The 19,749-nt window shown below is 39.8% G+C and overlaps 4 protein-coding genes across 6 annotated transcripts; 2 read left to right on the forward strand and 2 right to left on the reverse strand.

Moving 5' to 3' along the window:
* Nucleotides 1–121: 121 nt before the first annotated feature.
* IFT52 (intraflagellar transport 52) lies at nt 122–3,576 on the reverse strand. Its single transcript, XM_046618770.2, has 7 exons — nt 3,028–3,576; nt 2,295–2,455; nt 1,930–2,147; nt 1,328–1,436; nt 929–1,211; nt 603–851; nt 122–459 (listed from the first exon to the last, which is right to left on the reverse strand). Exons 2-7 carry the CDS (start codon nt 2,426–2,428, stop codon nt 190–192), a joined length of 1,263 nt encoding a protein of 420 aa, XP_046474726.1. The 5' UTR covers nt 2,429–2,455; nt 3,028–3,576; the 3' UTR covers nt 122–189.
* Trf (TBP-related factor) lies at nt 2,856–5,117 on the forward strand. The gene is made up of 5 exons (XM_046618798.2): nt 2,856–2,995; nt 3,074–3,180; nt 3,542–3,785; nt 4,040–4,238; nt 4,451–5,117. The coding sequence occupies exons 1-5, from the start codon at nt 2,897–2,899 to the stop codon at nt 4,525–4,527; spliced, it is 726 nt and encodes a 241-aa protein (XP_046474754.1). The 5' UTR covers nt 2,856–2,896; the 3' UTR covers nt 4,528–5,117.
* Nucleotides 4,717–8,914, reverse strand: 7B2 (Secretogranin_V domain-containing protein 7B2). 2 transcript variants are annotated; one of them, XM_046618776.1, is made up of 6 exons: nt 8,849–8,914; nt 7,279–7,560; nt 6,301–6,393; nt 5,761–6,142; nt 5,408–5,595; nt 4,717–5,268 (listed from the first exon to the last, which is right to left on the reverse strand). In XM_046618776.1, exons 1-6 carry the CDS (start codon nt 8,897–8,899, stop codon nt 5,197–5,199), a joined length of 1,068 nt encoding a protein of 355 aa, XP_046474732.1. In that variant the 5' UTR covers nt 8,900–8,914; the 3' UTR covers nt 4,717–5,196. The 2 variants fall into 2 exon arrangements, with proteins under 2 accessions (XP_046474732.1, XP_046474731.1); XM_046618775.1 differs by lacking the exon at nt 8,849–8,914 and adding an exon at nt 7,898–8,074.
* Nucleotides 8,915–11,078: 2,164 nt separating this feature from the next.
* Nucleotides 11,079–16,932, forward strand: LOC124215378 (uncharacterized). Of its 2 annotated transcripts, XM_069134212.1 has the most exons (4): nt 11,901–11,921; nt 12,000–12,071; nt 12,661–13,094; nt 13,210–16,932. In XM_069134212.1, exons 3-4 carry the CDS (start codon nt 12,856–12,858, stop codon nt 16,364–16,366), a joined length of 3,396 nt encoding a protein of 1,131 aa, XP_068990313.1. In that variant the 5' UTR covers nt 11,901–11,921; nt 12,000–12,071; nt 12,661–12,855; the 3' UTR covers nt 16,367–16,932. The 2 variants fall into 2 exon arrangements, with proteins under 2 accessions (XP_068990314.1, XP_068990313.1); XM_069134213.1 differs by having other exon boundaries at nt 11,079–13,094; nt 13,213–16,932.
* The last annotated feature ends 2,817 nt before the right edge of the window (nt 16,933–19,749 follow it).

Genomic DNA, 19,749 nt, shown 5'->3' on the forward strand with positions numbered 1-19,749 from the left:
AGGTGGCACACAAAAACAATTCCTCTGTTTTCGAAATTGAAAATATGGAAACAATATCTGGTACGAACGAAAGTATTTAAGATAATTGAATTATTAGTAGCTTATATTTATAAGTGTATTGTTGAGATTTTATTGCAATGTATATACACGGTAATTGTTTGTTGATTGTATTGATAATTGGTTAAATAATTAAGTATGTACTTTTTTGAAATTAGCTAATTTTTGGAAAATATTGTTCAACACTTCTTTAGCCGTACACGATTCTGCATTAGGTATTCGTATTATTCCTCCAAATTCTCTTATATAGTAGTCCAACTCCATTTCATTTGATTGATTTTTATTAGCCAAGTATTTATTGGAAAGTTGAGATAATTTTAGCAAATCAGAACTGAAGGCTTCGTCTAAGTCATACAATTCTAAAGCTGGTGGTGGAAGTTCTTGAAAACTCGGTGGGAAGACCTGTGGATCAAGCATTTTCAATCGATATTCAGAAAACATCAGCAGGATGTATTCTGATATTTGGATCAGTTGAAATAAATTAGTTAGGATTCTCTGACTTCTTTAGATCAGTTATCAACGTAATATTTCAGCCAATGTCTCACCGATGCCTGTGTTGGTGGTAAAGGGGTCTCGAACTGGGGGGTAATTAACGTCAACGGCTGCTTTTTCACCCCTAAAACTTCATATGCCTTGATACATGCAGGAATCATATTCAAATGTATGGAGTAAAAGTGTTGTTTGAACAACTTGGTGTATTCTCGTGGTATTTCAATGTTGTCTAATTCTTGGGTGCAAACTTTTGGGATGTCCGCTTGCTGAGTTGTATCCGGAACAAAATTGTACTCCCAATACTGTAAAAATCATTTTCATTATGTGTAAGTTTTGATGATGAATAAATTCAGATCGCGAGTAAACAGGAGAGTCTCACATCAATATCATCGGGTTGCGTGTGTTTCACAGTTACTTCGTCAGAACTAAAGAATTCAAACAACATTTCCCTAAATTGGTCATTTCTTTCTTTCTCTATGTAACTGTCCGTCAGCATTCTCGACGAGCCCAAGACAACCAATTTACCGCCGTTCGATTTTGACGAGTAGTAAGCACAAATTGGTCTATTTGTTGGTATAGCAACTGCCCCACTCGATAGAGTCACACTGGATGGTTGTACTACATTCAAAGTTGCCCCGTATGGATACAAGTACTTCAAACCTCTGAATATTCGATTAATTATAATCATTGCAATTAAAGTCAGTATAGCTGTATGATACGGAAAGTGGTTCAATTTTAAAGCCAAGAGTTATTGTAGTATGACGTCTTTATTACTCACGTGTACTCGTCGCGATTTTTCACGAAAACTGATTTATTTGACAATCCTTCTGATATGACACATTCCTTCGGATGAAATGTTTGACTGTAATTCATTCTGACCACACTATCTGAAAATTTTTTGAACATTTCAAATTGTATTCGTTCTTGGGTTCTTCTTTAATGGCCCTCCTTTTATCTAGGAGGACAATTTTCGTATGATATCTTAGCGATTACAATTAATGTCACTATACTTTCTTGCGTATGGACATAATATATTAGAATATTTTCTGACTGTGTCTAAATAACGATTTATAATTTATACTCTGAAACGGAGCATAATACGGACTGTTAGCTGATACTGTTACGGCTAAAAAAAAATATTTTTTTTATCATCTAAAAGTATTGTATAAAATTTCTCTACATTTGCAAATCTTCATATGAAGAAAGGGTAAATGGAATTAATTATACATTCATTATAGAAGCAAATAAACAATAAGTTAGTGAAATTACTTCACATGAGACGACAATTATGATTATTTCAAATATGATTGCCTATAAATGTAGTTTTAACTGCTAGATATGTGATTTACAAAACTGTATCAATTCAAATTTGCGCCTCACCATTATTCACCATAATTCCAAATTCCTCCAACAAAAAGTTGATATTCGTATTGAATTTATTTTCCCCACCTTCGCCAAGCATGACCAATACGTTTCCTCCAGAATTTATGAACGTTCTGATAGCGTTCATTTCGAGTTCGGTGAATTTGCTGCGAGGGCCTGGCAATACTAAGACCTTGCCAGTAGTTAGCGATTCTTGCGATAGGACGTCGTTGTTTCTACAAACAATTTTAACACCGTTGAATGCTTTTTTTCCTAGAGCCGATCTGATTTGTTTCCGATTTACTGTATTCAGACAAGATTGAAAATGTTTAGGTACATATAATCAACTATATTGCAGTGTAATGAAATTGTTCTCAACTCACTCTATAAACTTCCATTTCGGTTTCAACTTTCTCTGAAGAACTTTAAATTCCTCGTTCAACCTCCGCTCATTTTTTGAAGCGTCAAATATTATAACATTAACATTTGAATCGGCAGTGGAATGGGCAGTAGTCATATTATTCGTTCGTGATACTTTTCGCTGCTGAATAAATATGAAATATGTACGAAAGTGTCGGTGTTCCGAACTTCACCTCGGGACAATAATTGTCATTAATCGTTTGGTCAGTCTGAAATACTTGAGCAAACGTTACGGTACTATCGTTGCTACGGGCAACCCTTATGACAACTTATCAAATAATCAAATAACGACGCGCCTTCATGATTCTTCACGTAGGGTCCGATTGACCATAGGGTGTCGCGTCTATGATCGGTTTCGTCTACGGCAGAAGTGTTCGTACATTATATGAGCTTAAAAAGATCCGTTGCGGACCACGCGTAAAGAATCACGAAGTATCCATGGCAACGCCTTAGATGGCATGAGCGATGCAAGGTTAGGTTCGTTCGATCGGGTGACAACGTGTGGTGTTGTAGTGTAAACTGTCCGTCGCGGACTGCGGATGTTGAGTTCTTAATTTGACATAAAATGAGTTCTGCAACTCAAACTGACAATGAGTTGAAAAAACTGTTAAACAATCCAGCTAAAAATGTCACGGATGACGCCTCTATGGCGCCTCCGCTTTCGGTAAGTGTCCAAATATGTTTCCTACAGGTTACCTTTTGACACTTGTTTGTTTATTATCGGTCAATTTTTCTGGTGTAGACGAACGTTCCACGGCCGAGTACGTCTCAAAATGTTAATCCACAGTCAGCAATGAATCCCATGCTACCTGCCTTTAGTAAAAAGGAGGTACTTCAACCGCGTTTGCAGTGAGTATATCGTACCACCTGGTTAGTTCATACATTTTTTCGTATTCGATAATACGATCTTTCAATTTGCAAATTAGAATTCTGTAATGCACCGAAAATTTGTACTATACTTATTTAGCATTGATTGAAATAGTTAGTTAAACTAGCAGCAGATACAAAACGAACCGAGTTTCATTCACCTGACGTGACTAGGTGTTCATGCAACTATCTTCTTCGGTTTGTTATACACAAACTATGTATACTTGTGTATACTTGTTTTTTATACATAATATTAATGGTACTTTTAAACTTTTTTCCAAGTTTTTCACTCCCATAATGAGATTGAATAATCAACATTGCATTCGTTGTTCTTTGTTCACAGAAATATAGTATCAACAGTTAATTTAGGAATGGAATTAAAACTCATGTATATAAATACTAGAACGAGAAATTCGGAATACAACCCTGCACGTTTCACCGGGCTGATCATGCGAATACGAGAACCAAAAACAACAGCTCTTATATTTAGATCTGGTAAATTGGTTTGCACTGGAGCACGGTGTGAAGAAGATTCATATCTAGCAGCCAGAAAGTTTGCCAGAATAATACAGAAATTAGGATTTGCTGTAAGTATTTTGTTTTAAGTATGCGCGAAAATTTTTCTATGAACCGATCACAGTGCAACTGCTTATTACATCAAATGTTCAATCATACAGAATCTAATGGGCTTGCAGAATTGGAATACTTTTCCTCTTCAGAATGATCTTTTCGTTTGAAGCAGGTTACGTTAAATTTGTAATAATGAGGTTTTATTCACTGAACACTGGAATGTAAGATTTGTCTATTTTTTGTACTGAACAGTGTGCCATCAATATTTTAGGTAAAGTTCATGAACTTCAAAGTTCATAATATTGTTGCAACGTGCGACTTGAAGTTTCCCATCAAGTTGGAAAACTTAAATCACATGCACGGACAGTTTTCTAGTTACGAACCAGAGCTATTCCCTGGTTTGGTTTATCGCATGGTCTTGCCAAGAGTTGTACTCTTGATATTTGTCAATGGGAAGATTGTACTAACTGGTGGGTATGCTTGAATTTCAACATTGCATCATTACTATAGTAGACAAAGCATTTTACTTGCAAGCCCGTTCTTATATAGTTTTTAATTTTTCCTAAAAACGGTTAATTTACGTATTAGCTTTACGCAACAAGCATTACAAGGCATCGATCAGCGAATCATAAACATATTCACAAATAAACTGTTGATAAAAAGTCCTTTACTATACTTTCAGGTGCCAAGAGTCGTGCGGAATTACAAGATGCTTTAACAAATATACATCCAATTTTAAAGAGTTTTAGAAAACAGTAATATGCCCATAGCCAGAGGCTATTGTGGCCAAGTTGTTAATCATAGAATAAATTTTTGTACATTACAATCAATGGAATAAATCTGTGATTATTTATTATAAAATCGCGTGGATTATTGTACTTTTTCTTCAGTAGAACAGGTTGTACGAGAGAAATTAAAGTCGAATACACGGAAGATGACGCAGGTGTGTCAACTGTTTTAAAATATATATTTTCTCAACTTGGGAAATAAAAATACATTAGCTGTAATACTCGATATCAAAATAAAATGCGATTGAGAAACGTAATAAAATATATTCTATTGATAAATCAGTACTCTTCTTCTTTATAATAATCTATTTCCATAAAAGTATATAATTTATGTCAGGAAATTTATTTAGAGTAACATAATCCAGCGAGATGAAATGTTGGATTCTGAATATTGTGTGCTTCTTTCGCGTTAGAATTAAATATTTCCGTTCCAACAGCAAAATGATTCTTTCGCGATAAAATTGTGTCCGAATGTTTGCACGCGTTTACCGGATTTATCTTAATTCTTTCGATAGTGTTACACCATCTACCATTCAATGCACATGTATGTGTAATAATAAATCGTTCAAAATATTTTATCTAGTGATAATAATTTTTCCTCAGGAAAACGAGGATCGAGGATAACGTTTTTATTAATTAATTAATAACCAACGTTAATGCCTTTCTTAGCCGCAATAGGCAGCTTCTCCCCTTGGAAGAAAGGATTTTCATGCTGCAACAAAAATTATGCACAGTCAGGAAAAGTGAGATATGGAGAAAAAGACCGTTCTTCTACTGTTCAAACTGTGATAAAAAATGAAAGAAATCGGTAATTCCATATTTTCATAGCAATACAGAATAGAAATAAGTACTTGGAACTGTTCGACAATTTGGTCGAAATCTGAATTCGAGATGTGCATGTTTGAAAGGCCGTCGTTATTCTCTGATCCACTGGTGCAATCCACCATGTGTTCCTTGTCGCACATACAGTCTTGAGCACTCTGGTAATCACGACTGAATGCAGCGGTATTTTCAAAATTTGTTATGCAATGATCGACACCTGTGTGTGAAACATTACTTCCTTAAACGGGCTGTAACATCTATTTGATTAATAATATAATTCTTGAAATTTGACCGTCAAGTAAAAAATTTAAGTACCATATCGGAAAACACTAAGTAGGAATCTAAATATTATAGAACCATCTAAACATCGATTTTGACTTACTTGTATAGCCAATGGGACAGGGGTTTGGTGGAGTGCAATAGGCGGGCAAATTGGTCTCAGTTTTTTCGTCCTTAATACCCTTCAAACCGGCAGCTTGAATCCTGTGCCTGTCATTACCGTTGTTATTGTTCAGACGTTGGTGACTCCATAATGAGCTATGTTGCAGATATTCCTGATCACGGATGCTGGGGTTCGGGTTTGGGGTGTCAATACCCTCATAATCGAGTGAAATGTCCGCCGGAATTTCTTTCACTTTTTCATACTCGTTTTGCAACCGCGAATCGTAAGGGAAATCCATGTAGTTCTCGGGAACGTCGACAAATTCGTTACCCATACGGTCCACCAATTCTCGAAGAAGGATGTCGGTGAATAAATGTTCTTGCTGTTTTAAAACGGAAATTTTTTATAGAATTAGATCCGCAATGCGGTGTACAGAAAACTTTAAAAGTGTGTTGAAATTACCAAGGAGTTTCGCCACTTATGTTTCATAAGTAAGTACGTAACGCGAAATAATCTTAAAGTGAATAAATTTTCATCTACCTTGAGAGGTGGCATGTATTGCATCGATGCACTGCTCAGGACAACTGCCGAAAGCAGTAAAATGACGTGATGCATATTCGAATTCATGCCTAGCTGGAAGTAAAATCAATTGTAATGATTGATTCCAGTGAATATCATTTTATTCAATTTAAATGTTACTAATTTGGTACTGCGGGTAGTAATTGAGTGAATAAAAGAGTCAAATATCATAAATGATAATGAAGTTGAAGTTATAGTAACGTGACTTTAACGATCCTTAGGATTGTCGAAAATTCAGTTAGTAAATCGTGACACAGAAAACATGTTCATAATTCGACAAGCCAAGTCCTTGAAAGTCGTTCTAACATTGTATAATAAAAAATTTTTCCATCATATTTCCTTATGCGTTAATAACTTTAGCGTTCTGAATAATGAGCTTTTCCATTGTGCGTTAGTTCGATTAATGACATTTTTTAATAAACGATTCTTCCAGATTAAACTGCTCCTTATTTCTCGGTTGAACATGTGTTCAACGTGTGTTCATTGCTTAGAGCAAACCGATATTGATCTCATGCTCGACTTTCTGCCCGAATCAATAATTGTAATAGGAATACACGGATATTGTCCTTGTAACGGTGTCCTGAGAATTAAAACACACAATCTTTCCGATCAACATCACATATGTTACCCTCTGCCCTCTTTGAACGATATGGTGCCGAACGTATCGTTTGAAGATAATCGATCTACCCGATACTGAGTTCCAATAATAAATCAAATCGTATTTATAGGGGTAACGAGAGTCTTTAGCTTAATTTGCAAGTGTAATGAATTTTCAGAAATACTATGTAATGGTGTTGTGGGCAATTTTTATATCTGACTTGTTGCACCAGTTGTTTCTACTGAGAAAAAAAATGTCCCATTTCTGCGTGTATACACTACTAGCGAACAAAATGGAGTGTTAAATTTCGAGGAACATCGATGTCAGCGCGTGCCACTAACCTGACGAATGCTGACAGGATATAGTCCTGAAAATGTTCTTGAAGAGGGTTCCTTGCTCGTCCAGTTCGCTCTCACGCTCACGTCAAGTTCGTCAGATAAAGTTCTATTTTGGATCAGAGTCTGGTGGGTCCGGTGGCGCCAAGCTTCGAGAACTGAAGTATTGATCTGCGTAGATACAAAACAGCGGTCGACGTCAGTGGCTCGTTTGAACGCAACACCTCGGGAGAGACTCGCTGGCTGCGATTCGTCTTCGGCAGCGCTGATTATTAGCTGTGCTTCCAGCTAACGATTACATCATTTACCGTTTACCACCTTTACTGAATTAACATGCTTACCCCTCGTATCCTAGACGACGATTACGAGGCTCATGCTCAAAAAACCGACTCTGGAGTATCGAAGATGTCGAGTGCGCACGATACTTTTTTAGCACTCAAAAGCACAATGGTTTCGAAATTACGTTCTGTAGAAAGCCGTTGAAAGATAATCAGTTAGGCTTGTAACTACCTGGTCTAACAATGTCGAGATATGCGTAGGCTTATATAATGTATTATACGTACAACGTAATCAGTAATTTAATGATCGTACCATTAGTAATATCGATTATTCCGGTTTATCGTACCTTCGCGGCTGTTTGCCAAACGTCAAGGGTCGTTTTGACGTATAGTGTCCCACGTAACAAAGGCCATGGCGACCACTTTGCTGGTCTACCAGTTGGATCAGCGAAGTGCACAGGCTGGGGGAGCTTGCACATGAAAGGGTTTCGTATGCCTATTACGAGCATGATACCGAATATGATTTTACCGTTTTTAGGTAACCGTTGAGAGCTTTGTGATTTTCACGATTTAACGAATCTGCTTTTTGTGGTAAAAATCTGTATACAGGGCTGCTACCGGTCAGTTGTGAAAGTTCGATGGTCGAAATTGCGAAGTAATCGGTACTGCTTCGTAGACTCTGACTAGGTTTTGCGGTTCTGAATATCTAGGCAGTGAGGTGTAACGTTCGATGTTCTCAGGTAAAATGTGCCTCGATTTCTGTAATAATTTCGAGGAAAGCAGATTTCTGATTGTTCTTTCATTATTCTTTTGACTCTCTATTGAGCATTCTCCAAAGTATTGTGGGCTTGACATGATATGCAAAGCATACTTTGCGCAGGTAGTTTCTAGTCATAAGATTAAACAAACCTAATATCGCTGGCATCGCCCATCAATGCGTGGGGATTCGAGTCACAGTCACCACGTGAAAAATGATTCCACGAATCGCAGCGAACTGCTTTGAACGCAGTTGGTCGACGAATAGATTCAAAGTAGTAAATGGGAGCACGACCATGTGAACACAACACTGTAAATAAAACGCATTGATGATTCTTAATTTCTTAAAATAATTAGTCAATGTATAGGGGGAATTTGCAAGAAACTTTCAATAATAAGCCTACGCTTACCTCACAGCCACAAGATTTATTTGCATAATCGTGTTACGAGTCATTTGTAACAAAACTTCGTCCAAAGTTGATAATTTGTAGAAGGGTGAAAATCAAGCGGCATAATTGTTTACGACATTTTCTTGTTCTTACCGTTGGAACATCCTGATTGTTCCGATCCACCGTTGGGGTAAAAGTCAGCATGTCCAATGTGGCTCTTGATGCCAAGAGTCCCCGCACACGTGTGAATGATGTCTACATACACAGCGTCAGTTTGATGTAATCGTTTGGCAGAACCCTTTGAGATAAACATCGGTAAAGCCGGGTCCAAACCTGGTAGCGTTCGTTAACGAGATTTATCAACTTTTAATTAACTCCCGCAAGAAGAGAAAGCTTTCGTCCAACGGAACGGGTGCGAAAGAGTCTGACCGCACGGCTGGGTCAACCACACAATACCTCAGACTCACTCAGAGATAGAGATCATCTTCGGTGGGTTGGTTAATTGAGCCGGCGCGTTCAAGATGTTGAAAGAAAACATGAGGTTGGCAGACATCTTTTATCAAGGACACGGGAACGGAAATAATTGGAAATTTAATATACCGTCGTGGAGTTTGTAGATAGGTATGGTTTGGATGTGAAGTTTTACTGCTTCGTTCAGTGATCAATACTTCTACTGCCTTCTCTTTAGAGAACGAAGACATCTAGTTACGTAAAAAGAAGAAAGCAATCTTAGCTTCACATCCACCAAGTTTGCTTGGGTACCATTCTTGACAATTTCATTTTCGCATATCTTTCCGTTCTGTCACCTTGTCTGAAAGCCTAATTAACCCAGATTATGGATTACTTGCGTATATCTATTTCTCAGTTTACTGAGCAGAAAAAGAAACCAAAAATATGTTGGTGTTATTAAGTGCCCTGGCACCTGAGCCAGCTCCGAAAATCTATTGTGTTGTTTGAGAGAATTTTGTATTCCTCGAGCATCTCTTTGAAAAATTTCAGAACTGTAATACACGAATTGATTGGACGCATTTATATCCGTATGTAGTGGAAGAATAATTCGATTTTCGTGATATCCCGACAACATGGGATTCGGAAATTTTTACCACACAAGGGGTGTAATCAAGAATTTGTGAATGTTTAAGAATCAGACTATTTTGTGTACCTGTGATTCTTTCGATGACACCTAGCTTAACGTTTTTGCCAGCAAAGCCGGCGACGTGAGCACCGAGGCTGAAACCGATTATGTGAATTGAGGTCAAGGACACTCCGGAGAGGATTAGCTGGTCCAGAAGTCGCCCAACCATGTCTCCAACTTTGCAAACAGCCCTGGCTGCGTGGACGTAACACGTACTGTTTGCCAGGACTCCCCAGTCCACCACGATTATGTTATACTCGCCTTTTTCCAGGTAGACTGAAACCCGATGATTGATTACTTAGTCTTTACTTATGCAGGTATAAACTAAAGTCGCCTTATCAAAGTGTTGCAGTTGAATATGTCGTGTCTGCTACTGTGGTAGGTCGTACTTTGGTACCGGAATGTAAAGTCTTGCATAATCAAAGTCTAGCACTGACTTTATGGCGTCGTTGAGATGAGAGCTGCAAGATTCTATAATATGTGGGTCACGCTGACTCCTTCACTCCGGCGGCTCCATTTTCCCGTAGCAATTATCGCGTATACTCACTCGATAATTGTTAATAACAAAATGATTATGGTGAATTTACAGAATATGCAGTTTGACACGCACAAGCGAAACGGTTGCCACTGTATCCAGATAACTCGTAAAATTGTACAAACATGGAGTTACCATAGATTATCTTTCGTAACTCGTTACATTTCTGCTTTGACTTATCGCAATTTAGGTCAAGGTAAAAAGGACCCATCAAATGCATCGCCGCAGAGAATCTAACGCGGCGGAGCGCTTAAATCTGCACGTTAAATTAGGACCAGGTCAACAGGTTCATTTTCTCATCGAGTTACGGCGTCGGGAACTTCTGTGCCTCGAAGTCAAGCACTTGCGAACTGGCTCGAGAATCGCGATATCACCAACCCAAACACTCCACGAGGTTTCAATTGAATGGTAGAATATATGTATAATAGACTGTACATTACATGTGTTGCGTGGGGGAGGGGGGGGGGGGGGGGGGGGGGGAGGGGGGGGGGGTGAAAAATTTGCTAGGTCAAACTGTGAGCATAATTGATGGCTGCTCAAGACTCCAAGGTTATTTCGATGGTCATATAAGTTTATGGTACACGATTCACCGGTGCCCAGTAATGGCGACATCGAGCGAAGCTCAACTTTTGCCAAGTTTTAGGAGAGGATAGCAAAGCTGGCGTTATACAGCGATTTCAGTATGAGCTTGGCACGGGACGTAGGCGCCGGGCGCCGCGACGCTCCGTTTCGACGTCGCGAGTATTGATCCCGAAGTGGAGTCGCTATCTGAATGGAACCCTCATCCTCTGGCTTTTCCACCCCTGGAAAGCGGGGTCTATTTTCTCCTACCTCCCCATGGGCCTCATCCACGCTGCCACGCTCAACGCGAAACTCATTAGGATGTTTGGTAATGCCTGAATTTTACTGATGCAATCAATTAGGCCCGACGTTGTCAAGCGAGGATGGAAATTTTCCGATTATAAGACAACTGCAAGATCTTCAACGACGAACTCACCGTTTTTTATGTCTATCATCTTTGTGTTTGAAATTGTTTCCGAATAGCCGTGGATCAGGATCTTGATGTCTGCATTGACGATGAAATATTCTGACTGAATGATGGCGTCTTTGCTCAGTGGGCGAGGTTTTCCACGTTTTTTTCGCATCACTTTTGAACGAAGAGCTTCCACCTCTTCTGCGGTGTTGAGGTTCAGCAACTCCGATTGATCTTTGTTGTTGCGGGTGTATAGTCGGAACAGAATGTTTTGGTCGTTCGGAGTTATATGCTCATCGGTCGTCATGCAGTGCCACATCTTAGCCACGTCATTTATCATTTTCATGACGTCTGAATTGTTGCTAAAAGTTGCTACTTCTGTAAAATGAATGGAAAAAAATGGAGAAAACATGTATTTTATTTTAGGTTTGCTACTAGTGCTGATAATAATGATTCATTTTACGATGAAGAGAAAGTCCCGCTGACCGGTTCTTTTGTAGTTTAGGAATTGTTTTCTGGATAAGATACGAACCGTAACGGATACACAGAAGTGTGAGGAAACCCGGCACGTAAATATTTGTCAGTAAAATCATATTTCAGGTTGAAATTTTCTCACATATTAATACTCATGAACCTCATGAAACTGGTTCACAATTTTTAGATTGACAGGTTTCAAGCGAAAACCGATTACGTCTTGTTCAAAGGGTAGAAATGAACGGCCAACTTCAATTCGGTGAGTACATGAACAACAGAGATTTTTATAAAATAAAAGAAGTGGCGCGATGAACCAATCGAAAAGGGCGCATCGTGGGTTGTAGGCAATTACTATTTCATTTAATGAAATTTGTCTATGCAAAATGTTTCACAGAGTGAAAGTGAAATTGAAACATCACCGCTTAATGGTTAAAAAACGGAAATCAAACTGAAATTCAATACAACTTTATAAGATCGTCAAAATTCAAGATGACAGAGGCGCGGCAATTTATAGGCTTTAGTGACGTGGAAAGATTTTTGGTAATCAAATTTACTTGACAACCTTGGCGTGAAGTTTTTCACCTGTCAGGCTTAATTCATCTTCCTGACAATTATCTACTGCTCTATGACGCTTGTGCCAGACAGACGATACATTGAAACTTTGGGTGCCAGTCCACATGACTGCGAAAAATCATACGGAAATTCCTCGCAACGGTTGTTGCGCAGCCACTTAATGTCAACGTCACGATATTTTAACTCAAGCAGCTTGCAGCGTTTTTTCGTTTATGCTAAAAGCACACGTCTGGATTACGCTTCTCACTAACATGATAATTACTCCGATTCACTAGGTTGCAAGCTACAAGCGTATAACTGGCGGCTGCGAGTTCGACATCGATAAATATGGACCCTACATTGAGGCGGTTAGGCACGTGTTAGTCCCAAGCCTTGAGAAACAAGTTCTATTCTTCTTGGAGCGCTTCGTTTATAATGAAGAATTTCAGCAGTCATCCTATCAGTCCTACTTGAGTAGGTACAGAAAATCGATGCTGACTGCTTACGAAAAGTACAATGAAATCGGTACTTCGATCGAGGCTGTGCGGGATATGCTCACCATGGATCACCTAGTGGATTTTTTGTCGCATCCTTTGCTCACAAATAGCAGGTTGACAAGGGTTATTGATGATCTTGATGCCATGGAAATTGAGAAAAATTGGCTGAGCTACGTCAATGTTCTCAACTATATCAACGAAAAGGATTACTGGGTCTCCACATCTTCTTCTGAGTAGGTTTTTCGGATCGAGGTGTTCGAACCGGCAATTAATATACCGAGTATCTTTCGCGTAACCTGCATATTTCGTTTGCAAATATTATATATAATATATGTACACTTATTTCAGCAGCATTTCCAAGCAGCACAGCAGCTTATGTACATCAAGTCGTGGAAACATGCTCAGCGATGGTAACGCAGAAAAAAGTCCTAACGTTTTCGGACACACGAGAGGACAAAAAAGGACCAGGAAGCGAACCGTGACCCTCGCTGGCAGGAAACATTACAAATTGGAACGCCTGGCGCAATTGTCAGACAGTGGATCATTCAGAGTGACGGAGAGTTTGTATGACTTGTTGAAGAATAGCTGGGACTTTGGGTGTATTTTGAAGACGAAGCGAAGATTCAGAAGTAACTGTGGTGGCCTAAGAAAATCTATTCTTGCAAAGTATCGAAAGAAGCATCGGGAGACTGACTGGAAAAATGAGAATCTAACTCTTTTCATCAGGAAGATGAACGGAATGGCGACTCCACTGACCGAGAAGGAAAACCAGCGAAACTCGGAAGTCAAAACTTCTTTATTACTGCCTAGCAAAGTCGATCAGTTACTCCGGAAGTTGGAGAGATTCGACCCATCATTGTACAAGATTCACTGTAGTTGTGTTCGAAGAAAATTTCACACCAAATTGTACAACGTTTGCTCTTGCCTGAATAATTTGCTTAGCAGAATGAATGGAAAAATGATCAACTCGACGTATTTGGTATGTGAAATCCGGAAAGATTACTTGAATTTTAAACTGAAACGGACACCGCCGCTGAAGTGCAACTCGTGCCTCTTTTCTGCAAGGGTTATGACTTGCGATGCTTTGGACAAGTGTAAACTCAGGAAAGGTGGTTCGAGGCAACGGTTAATATCTCAGAGTTTTTGGGCTTCGAAGAAGGCGGATGAACTGTTAACTGGAGGGTTTGTTCACGAGGATTCCTCGAAGGCATGTAAGAGTGAAAATACTGATGTTACCAAAGACGAGGTTAATACATCAATTGAAATCAGCTGTGATAACTGTGGAGATGGTGTGGGTGATCAAAAGAGTGCAGGTGAGGGCTCGGCATGTGACCTCAAGGATATCGGAAATTTGAAGCTCAGATATTCTTCTTCGATTAGCGAAGTTCTACAGAAACTCGCATTGTCTCCGTTTCGACTTCAGGAAACTGAACAGAGTTACAAGCTCAGGTCCAAAATTCGAGACATTGTTCGCTCGCTCATGATTTGTACATGTGAAAAGCCGGTGACGGGACACAAGGCAACACGGTCTATTTCCATTCAAGCGATCGTCTCATCATCTTCGCTGGAGGCAATAAAACATGAGAGAAAGGTGCTACCGGTGGAGTCAAAGTCTTCGAAGGCATTGAGTGTGTCTAAGATTCTATCTTTTGTTGAAAGAAAAATTTTCCCGTCAAAATCTAAGAAAGATCCTGATCGCAAGATACGTCTAGAATGCAAGAGATCGGCACAATTTGTACAACGTCCAAAACTACACGGAGCAGTGAAATCTAAGAATGCCTCGACGGCAGAAAATTACCTCAAAGCAAAAGAACAAGGCACAAGATGTAGGAGATCAGTACGACCTAACAAATCCGTGAAATCCCAGGAATCTTCGTCGTCTAGAGAGGCTGCTAAGCCGAAGCACAAAAGCAAGTTCAAGACCTCCGCTCCAATGTCAGGAGGGCCATTAAAGTCCAAAGAATTTACAAGCTCGCAAAATTATCCGTTACCAAAAGAACTTTTAGCATCTATAGCTTCTGAAATATCTTATGCTCTAGCAAGATCAAATTCACCCGTTGATTTTACGAACGCGGATGAACCCGATGACTTGTACGACATTTCCGTCACTGTGGAGATCGAAGAAAGTTCTCAATTATCGGACAATGATACAGAATCCGTTTCACGAGACACGCATTTACTTCCGTCAATGAAAAGCGTTAAATTGGGTACGTGCCCAAAATATTTAACTCACGATTCTTCAGAGAGCACGCCGTCATCGCCGTTATCATCATCGTCGTCATCGTCGAGAAACGAAGTTATAGTGCGCGATAATTTCACGACTATGAACAAATCAATGAGGCCTAGTAGCCATCGGGGTACAATTTCCGCCGATTCTTATGACCGCATGAGATGTCTGATCAGACAAAAGGTGTGCAAAAAATTATCGGACACAGATAGCTGCCGACCAAATTCTTCGAAGACGGTTGTTTCTACTGGAAAATATTATTTCAGTATTCCCAGTTCAAAGACGAGTCGAGATCGTTTGAAGCATAAAATATCTGAATCCCCTTCAACCTCCCACGACAGTCTACGACTTCCGGTCTCCAACCCCTGTCGACATATGCCTGGAAGATCACCATCCAGTTCGTCCCAGAGCCGTGAAAGCTCATCCAGAAAAATCCCAGACAGCTACTGCGTTGAGATTGAAAACGAAGATTGCACACAATCATCAGTAGCTGTAACCTTCGATAATAATTCTACGTACGGATGTGTACAGGACAGATTAGCAAATAGGCACCTCAAGGATATCATTAATGATTACTCAGATGAAGCTGAGGATTCCTCGAGACATCTGGATGACGAGTCCCATATTTGCCGCTACCGATCGACTCGGGTGAATGATTTTCGGCCTTGTATCGACGAGAAATTAAAGAATGGTACCAGTAGATACTGCAATCTCGGAATTAGCAGCGAAGAGAACAGTGAAAGCTTTGGTCGGACGATGCCGACAGATGACGACACGTCTGCTAACATCGGTATGATTAATGACTCGATAGAGCATTCCGACTATTATCATCCCGGGTTGAAATCCTCAAAGAGCTACGTTGTCGGAAGCGCCATGGTTCAGAACATTCAAAGATTCAATGACTGTCAGAGGTTTGAAAAAGTTGGATACACTCGTCGAGCTGCAGGTTGGTCCACATGTACCATTAGATCATCAAGTTTGTGGGACTGTCGAATAGATGATCCACCGAGTAATCATCGTCCAAACGTAAGGGACAACAGATGCGAGTGGCCGCAGCAGAAGACCTTGAGTATATTCGAGAAGTACAAAAAGGGATTCCGAATCATCGATCGAACTCTTCGAGTCAAGTTACTGCAGTACGTTGATTTGTGCAAAAATGCAAAGAACAGCTTCCAAAAGCAGGTCTGTCTCGATGATATGTGCGAAGCCAGCAGAACTTCCATTCTGCCCAGTGACTCGAGGAGGTATAAGTATAGTGGCGTATATTTTGGTGGCTGATAAAAAAAGCTAATCAGTTGATTGTTCCAACTCTTGAGACTTGAGGTATAGCGAAGTACTGAAAGCTTTCGGTAAATTAAGGTAAACACGTCTACTCATCGTATAAACGCTTGTCCATCTAGATGAAGATCCAGTATTTAAGATAAAGTAGGGTACGATTGTACATTCTGAGGATGATGACGCTTTTTTGGTTACTTAACGTCTTCATTGGGATTACGGGTCACAGTTACCTCTTTTCGCCTGAGCAGCAGATTCAATTGGTTCTGTGAAGAATGCCTTAGATTTGTATTTACCAGTCTCTGTAATAATTTTTGGTGATTTCCATTTGGTTTTACGAATAAACGAATTGTAATAAGAACTATCTAATTACATACCTGTTACTCAATGCTTGTATATAATTAATGAGAACAAAATTCGAACCTGCAAAATAAATGTCATTTTTCTGTAGAAAACACAATTACATTACATTAATCTGTTTTACTGCCGATGTATAACATACCACTAAATTTTGTAATATTACGCGATCGTTAGATAGTGTCACATACTGACTTATGAAACATGTTTTACCGTCCATTCCTGAAAAAAGTTTTCAGATGTTGTGGCTAATAAATAAAAATAAACCTGTACCTTTACCATTTTTGATTCTTACATTTCAATTTCATTGAAGCTATTGTATCTGCGATGATGAAATATTCATTGGTTTTTTTGAAAAGGCCATTGGGCAGGCAATGGCACATTCTGTGGCAAGGGCTTGCGGTAATGGGTTGGGGATATACATTAAACCGGGGCTCAAGGCGTGCACGATACAGAGTAGCCGGTACCACATCACATCGTGAAACGACTACGTGTGTCTGATCCTACTTTATACCTCGGTTTATCATTTCTTTAGCAAATCGTATGGCTCACTCAATTTCTTCTCTTCCTCATTTCACTCATATTACCTGAAAAGGCAGCTTGTCTAAATGAATTAATGCCTGATTAATCTTGGTAAACGTGACCATTACTAATTGGGTAAGAAACACTGACGATTATCTACTGAATACCTGGAGTATTTACTTGCAATTCAAATGAATATTCTTGACAATTGATCAATTGGTTTAAAATAGAAGCTAACTCGATAGTGCCAGAATTCTTCGGATTTGGCATATATTGTAGTTTGTGAAATTTACTTGACTTAAATTCATGTGGTACTTCGTTAAATGGACTTGTATCTTGACCGCAGCTTTTCGAGCGTCGTTAAACGAGATCAGTATTGCAAGAAGCGTGTGAATAACAGAAGATAGAAGTAGAAATCCTATCGTCAATTACATTAACCAGACGTCACTGATTGTGAGCGATAAAAACTAGCGCACGTTTCATCTCCCAACGTTTCGCGCATAGCAATAATGAAAGCTTCGCGGCGGTGAAATATGAGATATTGAGGGCAAAGCAGGGTGGAAGTAAGGCACACAAGCTACAGCGGTAGCAGCAATAGCGGCACCGGCAGCATCCAGCATCCAGCATCCCTCGAGGCAGATCGATGTTTCCCAGCAACCGCGGAGGGCGCCTCTCTACCCGCTCTGACTGTGTTTGTAACAATGGACTTAGCTCCTAACGTGTAGCGATGGGCATGAACCCGCGGCGAACCCAACGGTTCAAACATTCTATTCCTGTATTGGGGTGGTCGAGTTACACTTTCGTCGCGTTCGCATCGGCGATCAATTCCATATGACGAATGTCTCCAATAGAGACACTAAATATAAAAAATAAGTCTCATTCTGACAAGAAAAAAGGTTGCAAGTACCGTAATAATTTCACAGAAAACAGCGAAGTCTGAATCCTCCTACCAAGCAGTTTTAAGTAGTAACGCATTTGGTGGTCGGACGTTCAGACACCGGAAAACTGGCTGTGGCGGAAAGGCGTTTGCAGGTTTCTTGATTTGATTTCGCCGAGAGATAGGCGAACCACGTCACGATTGGTCAGCCTTGAATGATGAGAAAAATCCTTTTCGCACCCGCTGCACAACCGATGCTATCGATAACGCGGTTTTTGATTAAAGAAATACAGTAAAAAAAGTTATGCTACTCTGTGAAGCGTGTCACTCTGTTTGTATGGTTCACTTGGCAATAAGGAATTGAAAAAGTATCGACACTTGCTTTTAGCGTTGAACACCACTCGGTCACAAGTTGGAGTACTTCTGGCGCAGAAGTATGGACCGTGTCTTACACGCACTGTATTTTCGGAGGCGTGACTTCGAACGCAGGCCGATGAAAGAATACGATTGTTTGCTTCTAACCATCGCTCCGGATGTTCCTAATGTCAAGGGGATCGTTTCCATGAGAGGAGAAAGGTCTCTTTAAGATTTAAAGAGTGTGGTTTGTAATCGATCAGCTTTACATCGATTACGGTCTCTAGTCCAGAGTGGAAAATGAACCTCAAATTTCCTTGTTCCTACGGTTAATGCGAAGCTCAAAGGTCCGTAATATTCGGCAAATCAAAGCTCGGAAATTTGTAATTTTACGCACCAATAGTAACCGTTCTGTTTGTATCTCGTGCGCGGCAATACCGTTGACGTATCAGAGTTTTCATTCCTTCGGTTCAGCTCATTTCCCGGAAGCACTTTTTTCACTCCTTCGAGCTCACAAATCTTAGAATCTTCTCAATGAGACTTACGGAATTCTCCTTTTTTGCACAAATAATCTTCGTTTTAACGAGCTTTGGTCTGACCTCATTCTAAAATTAGTATCTAAGTAGGTTCCCAAAAACGCGCAGTAAATAAAAGGTATCTCACTCTTTGTGCCGCATCTGTGTTCGCAAAATGCCACTTCCAGCGTTTCTTTTTCGCTGCTCATTAGTAAGACCCTGTGAACTTGGATAATTTCACCTGTTCCATCCTTTGTTTGCACGGTAAAGAACTGTTAATCACTGTTACCATACGCTGTGGGAACAAACATCGTTTGATCTTTGTCCCGTAACTCGGGTGAATCGACTAAGTCAGTCTCACAGTTTCACCCTTGTCGATGAACAGGCAATCCCCCTCGGCGGATAGTGAAAAAAATTTGGATAAAATTTTCTTTCTGCCTTACATGACCAGTAATACCGCACGATGTCGTGAGTTGTTCTCAGTAGATATTTCTAGTGGCCAATGTCGATGATCAGGTTACTCGTTACCTTACGGAACAATGCACGGCGAACTCGCTGTAAGTGACAAATGCGAACGTCATCAGGATAATACAAGTGTAGAGCACAAGCGTGCCTCGATACCTTAGATGCAGGATCAGATTAACCTTTATCGCAAAAATCGTAATTGATAAGGGTAAAAAATTTTGTTATTTTCTCAGCTTATACATAGAGTAAGGTTTGGAATTGTAGGTTCGCTTTATTTTAACGAATTGGGAAAGAAG

The sequence above is a fragment of the Neodiprion pinetum genome, chromosome 3, assembly GCF_021155775.2.
Source record: "Neodiprion pinetum isolate iyNeoPine1 chromosome 3, iyNeoPine1.2, whole genome shotgun sequence".
Taxonomy (NCBI): Eukaryota; Metazoa; Arthropoda; class Insecta; order Hymenoptera; family Diprionidae; genus Neodiprion; species Neodiprion pinetum.

What these genes read in the sequence shown, in the direction of transcription:
- 7B2 (XM_046618775.1), bottom strand. Translation starts at nt 8,059, where the DNA reads ATGCTCGTAATAGGCATACGAAACCCTTTCATGTGCAAGCTCCCCCAG. An exon ending in TTTGGCAAACAGCCGCGAAG is followed by an intron (nt 7,561 to 7,897) that starts GTACGATAAACC and finishes TGTAATCGTTAG; the next exon opens with CTGGAAGCACAGCTAATAAT. An exon ending in AATACATGCCACCTCTCAAG is followed by an intron (nt 6,143 to 6,300) that starts GTAGATGAAAAT and finishes GTTTTAAAACAG; the next exon opens with CAAGAACATTTATTCACCGA.
- LOC124215378 (XM_069134212.1), top strand. Translation starts at nt 12,856, where the DNA reads ATGCTGACTGCTTACGAAAAGTACAATGAAATCGGTACTTCGATCGAG. An exon ending in GTCTCCACATCTTCTTCTGA is followed by an intron (nt 13,095 to 13,209) that starts GTAGGTTTTTCG and finishes CACTTATTTCAG; the next exon opens with CAGCATTTCCAAGCAGCACA.
- Trf (XM_046618798.2), top strand. Translation starts at nt 2,897, where the DNA reads ATGAGTTCTGCAACTCAAACTGACAATGAGTTGAAAAAACTGTTAAAC. An exon ending in TACAGAAATTAGGATTTGCT is followed by an intron (nt 3,786 to 4,039) that starts GTAAGTATTTTG and finishes TCAATATTTTAG; the next exon opens with GTAAAGTTCATGAACTTCAA. An exon ending in TGGGAAGATTGTACTAACTG is followed by an intron (nt 4,239 to 4,450) that starts GTGGGTATGCTT and finishes CTATACTTTCAG; the next exon opens with GTGCCAAGAGTCGTGCGGAA.
- IFT52 (XM_046618770.2), bottom strand. Translation starts at nt 2,428, where the DNA reads ATGACTACTGCCCATTCCACTGCCGATTCAAATGTTAATGTTATAATA. An exon ending in TGGAATTATGGTGAATAATG is followed by an intron (nt 1,437 to 1,929) that starts GTGAGGCGCAAA and finishes AAAAATTTTCAG; the next exon opens with ATAGTGTGGTCAGAATGAAT. An exon ending in AAAAATCGCGACGAGTACAC is followed by an intron (nt 1,212 to 1,327) that starts GTGAGTAATAAA and finishes TCGAATATTCAG; the next exon opens with AGGTTTGAAGTACTTGTATC.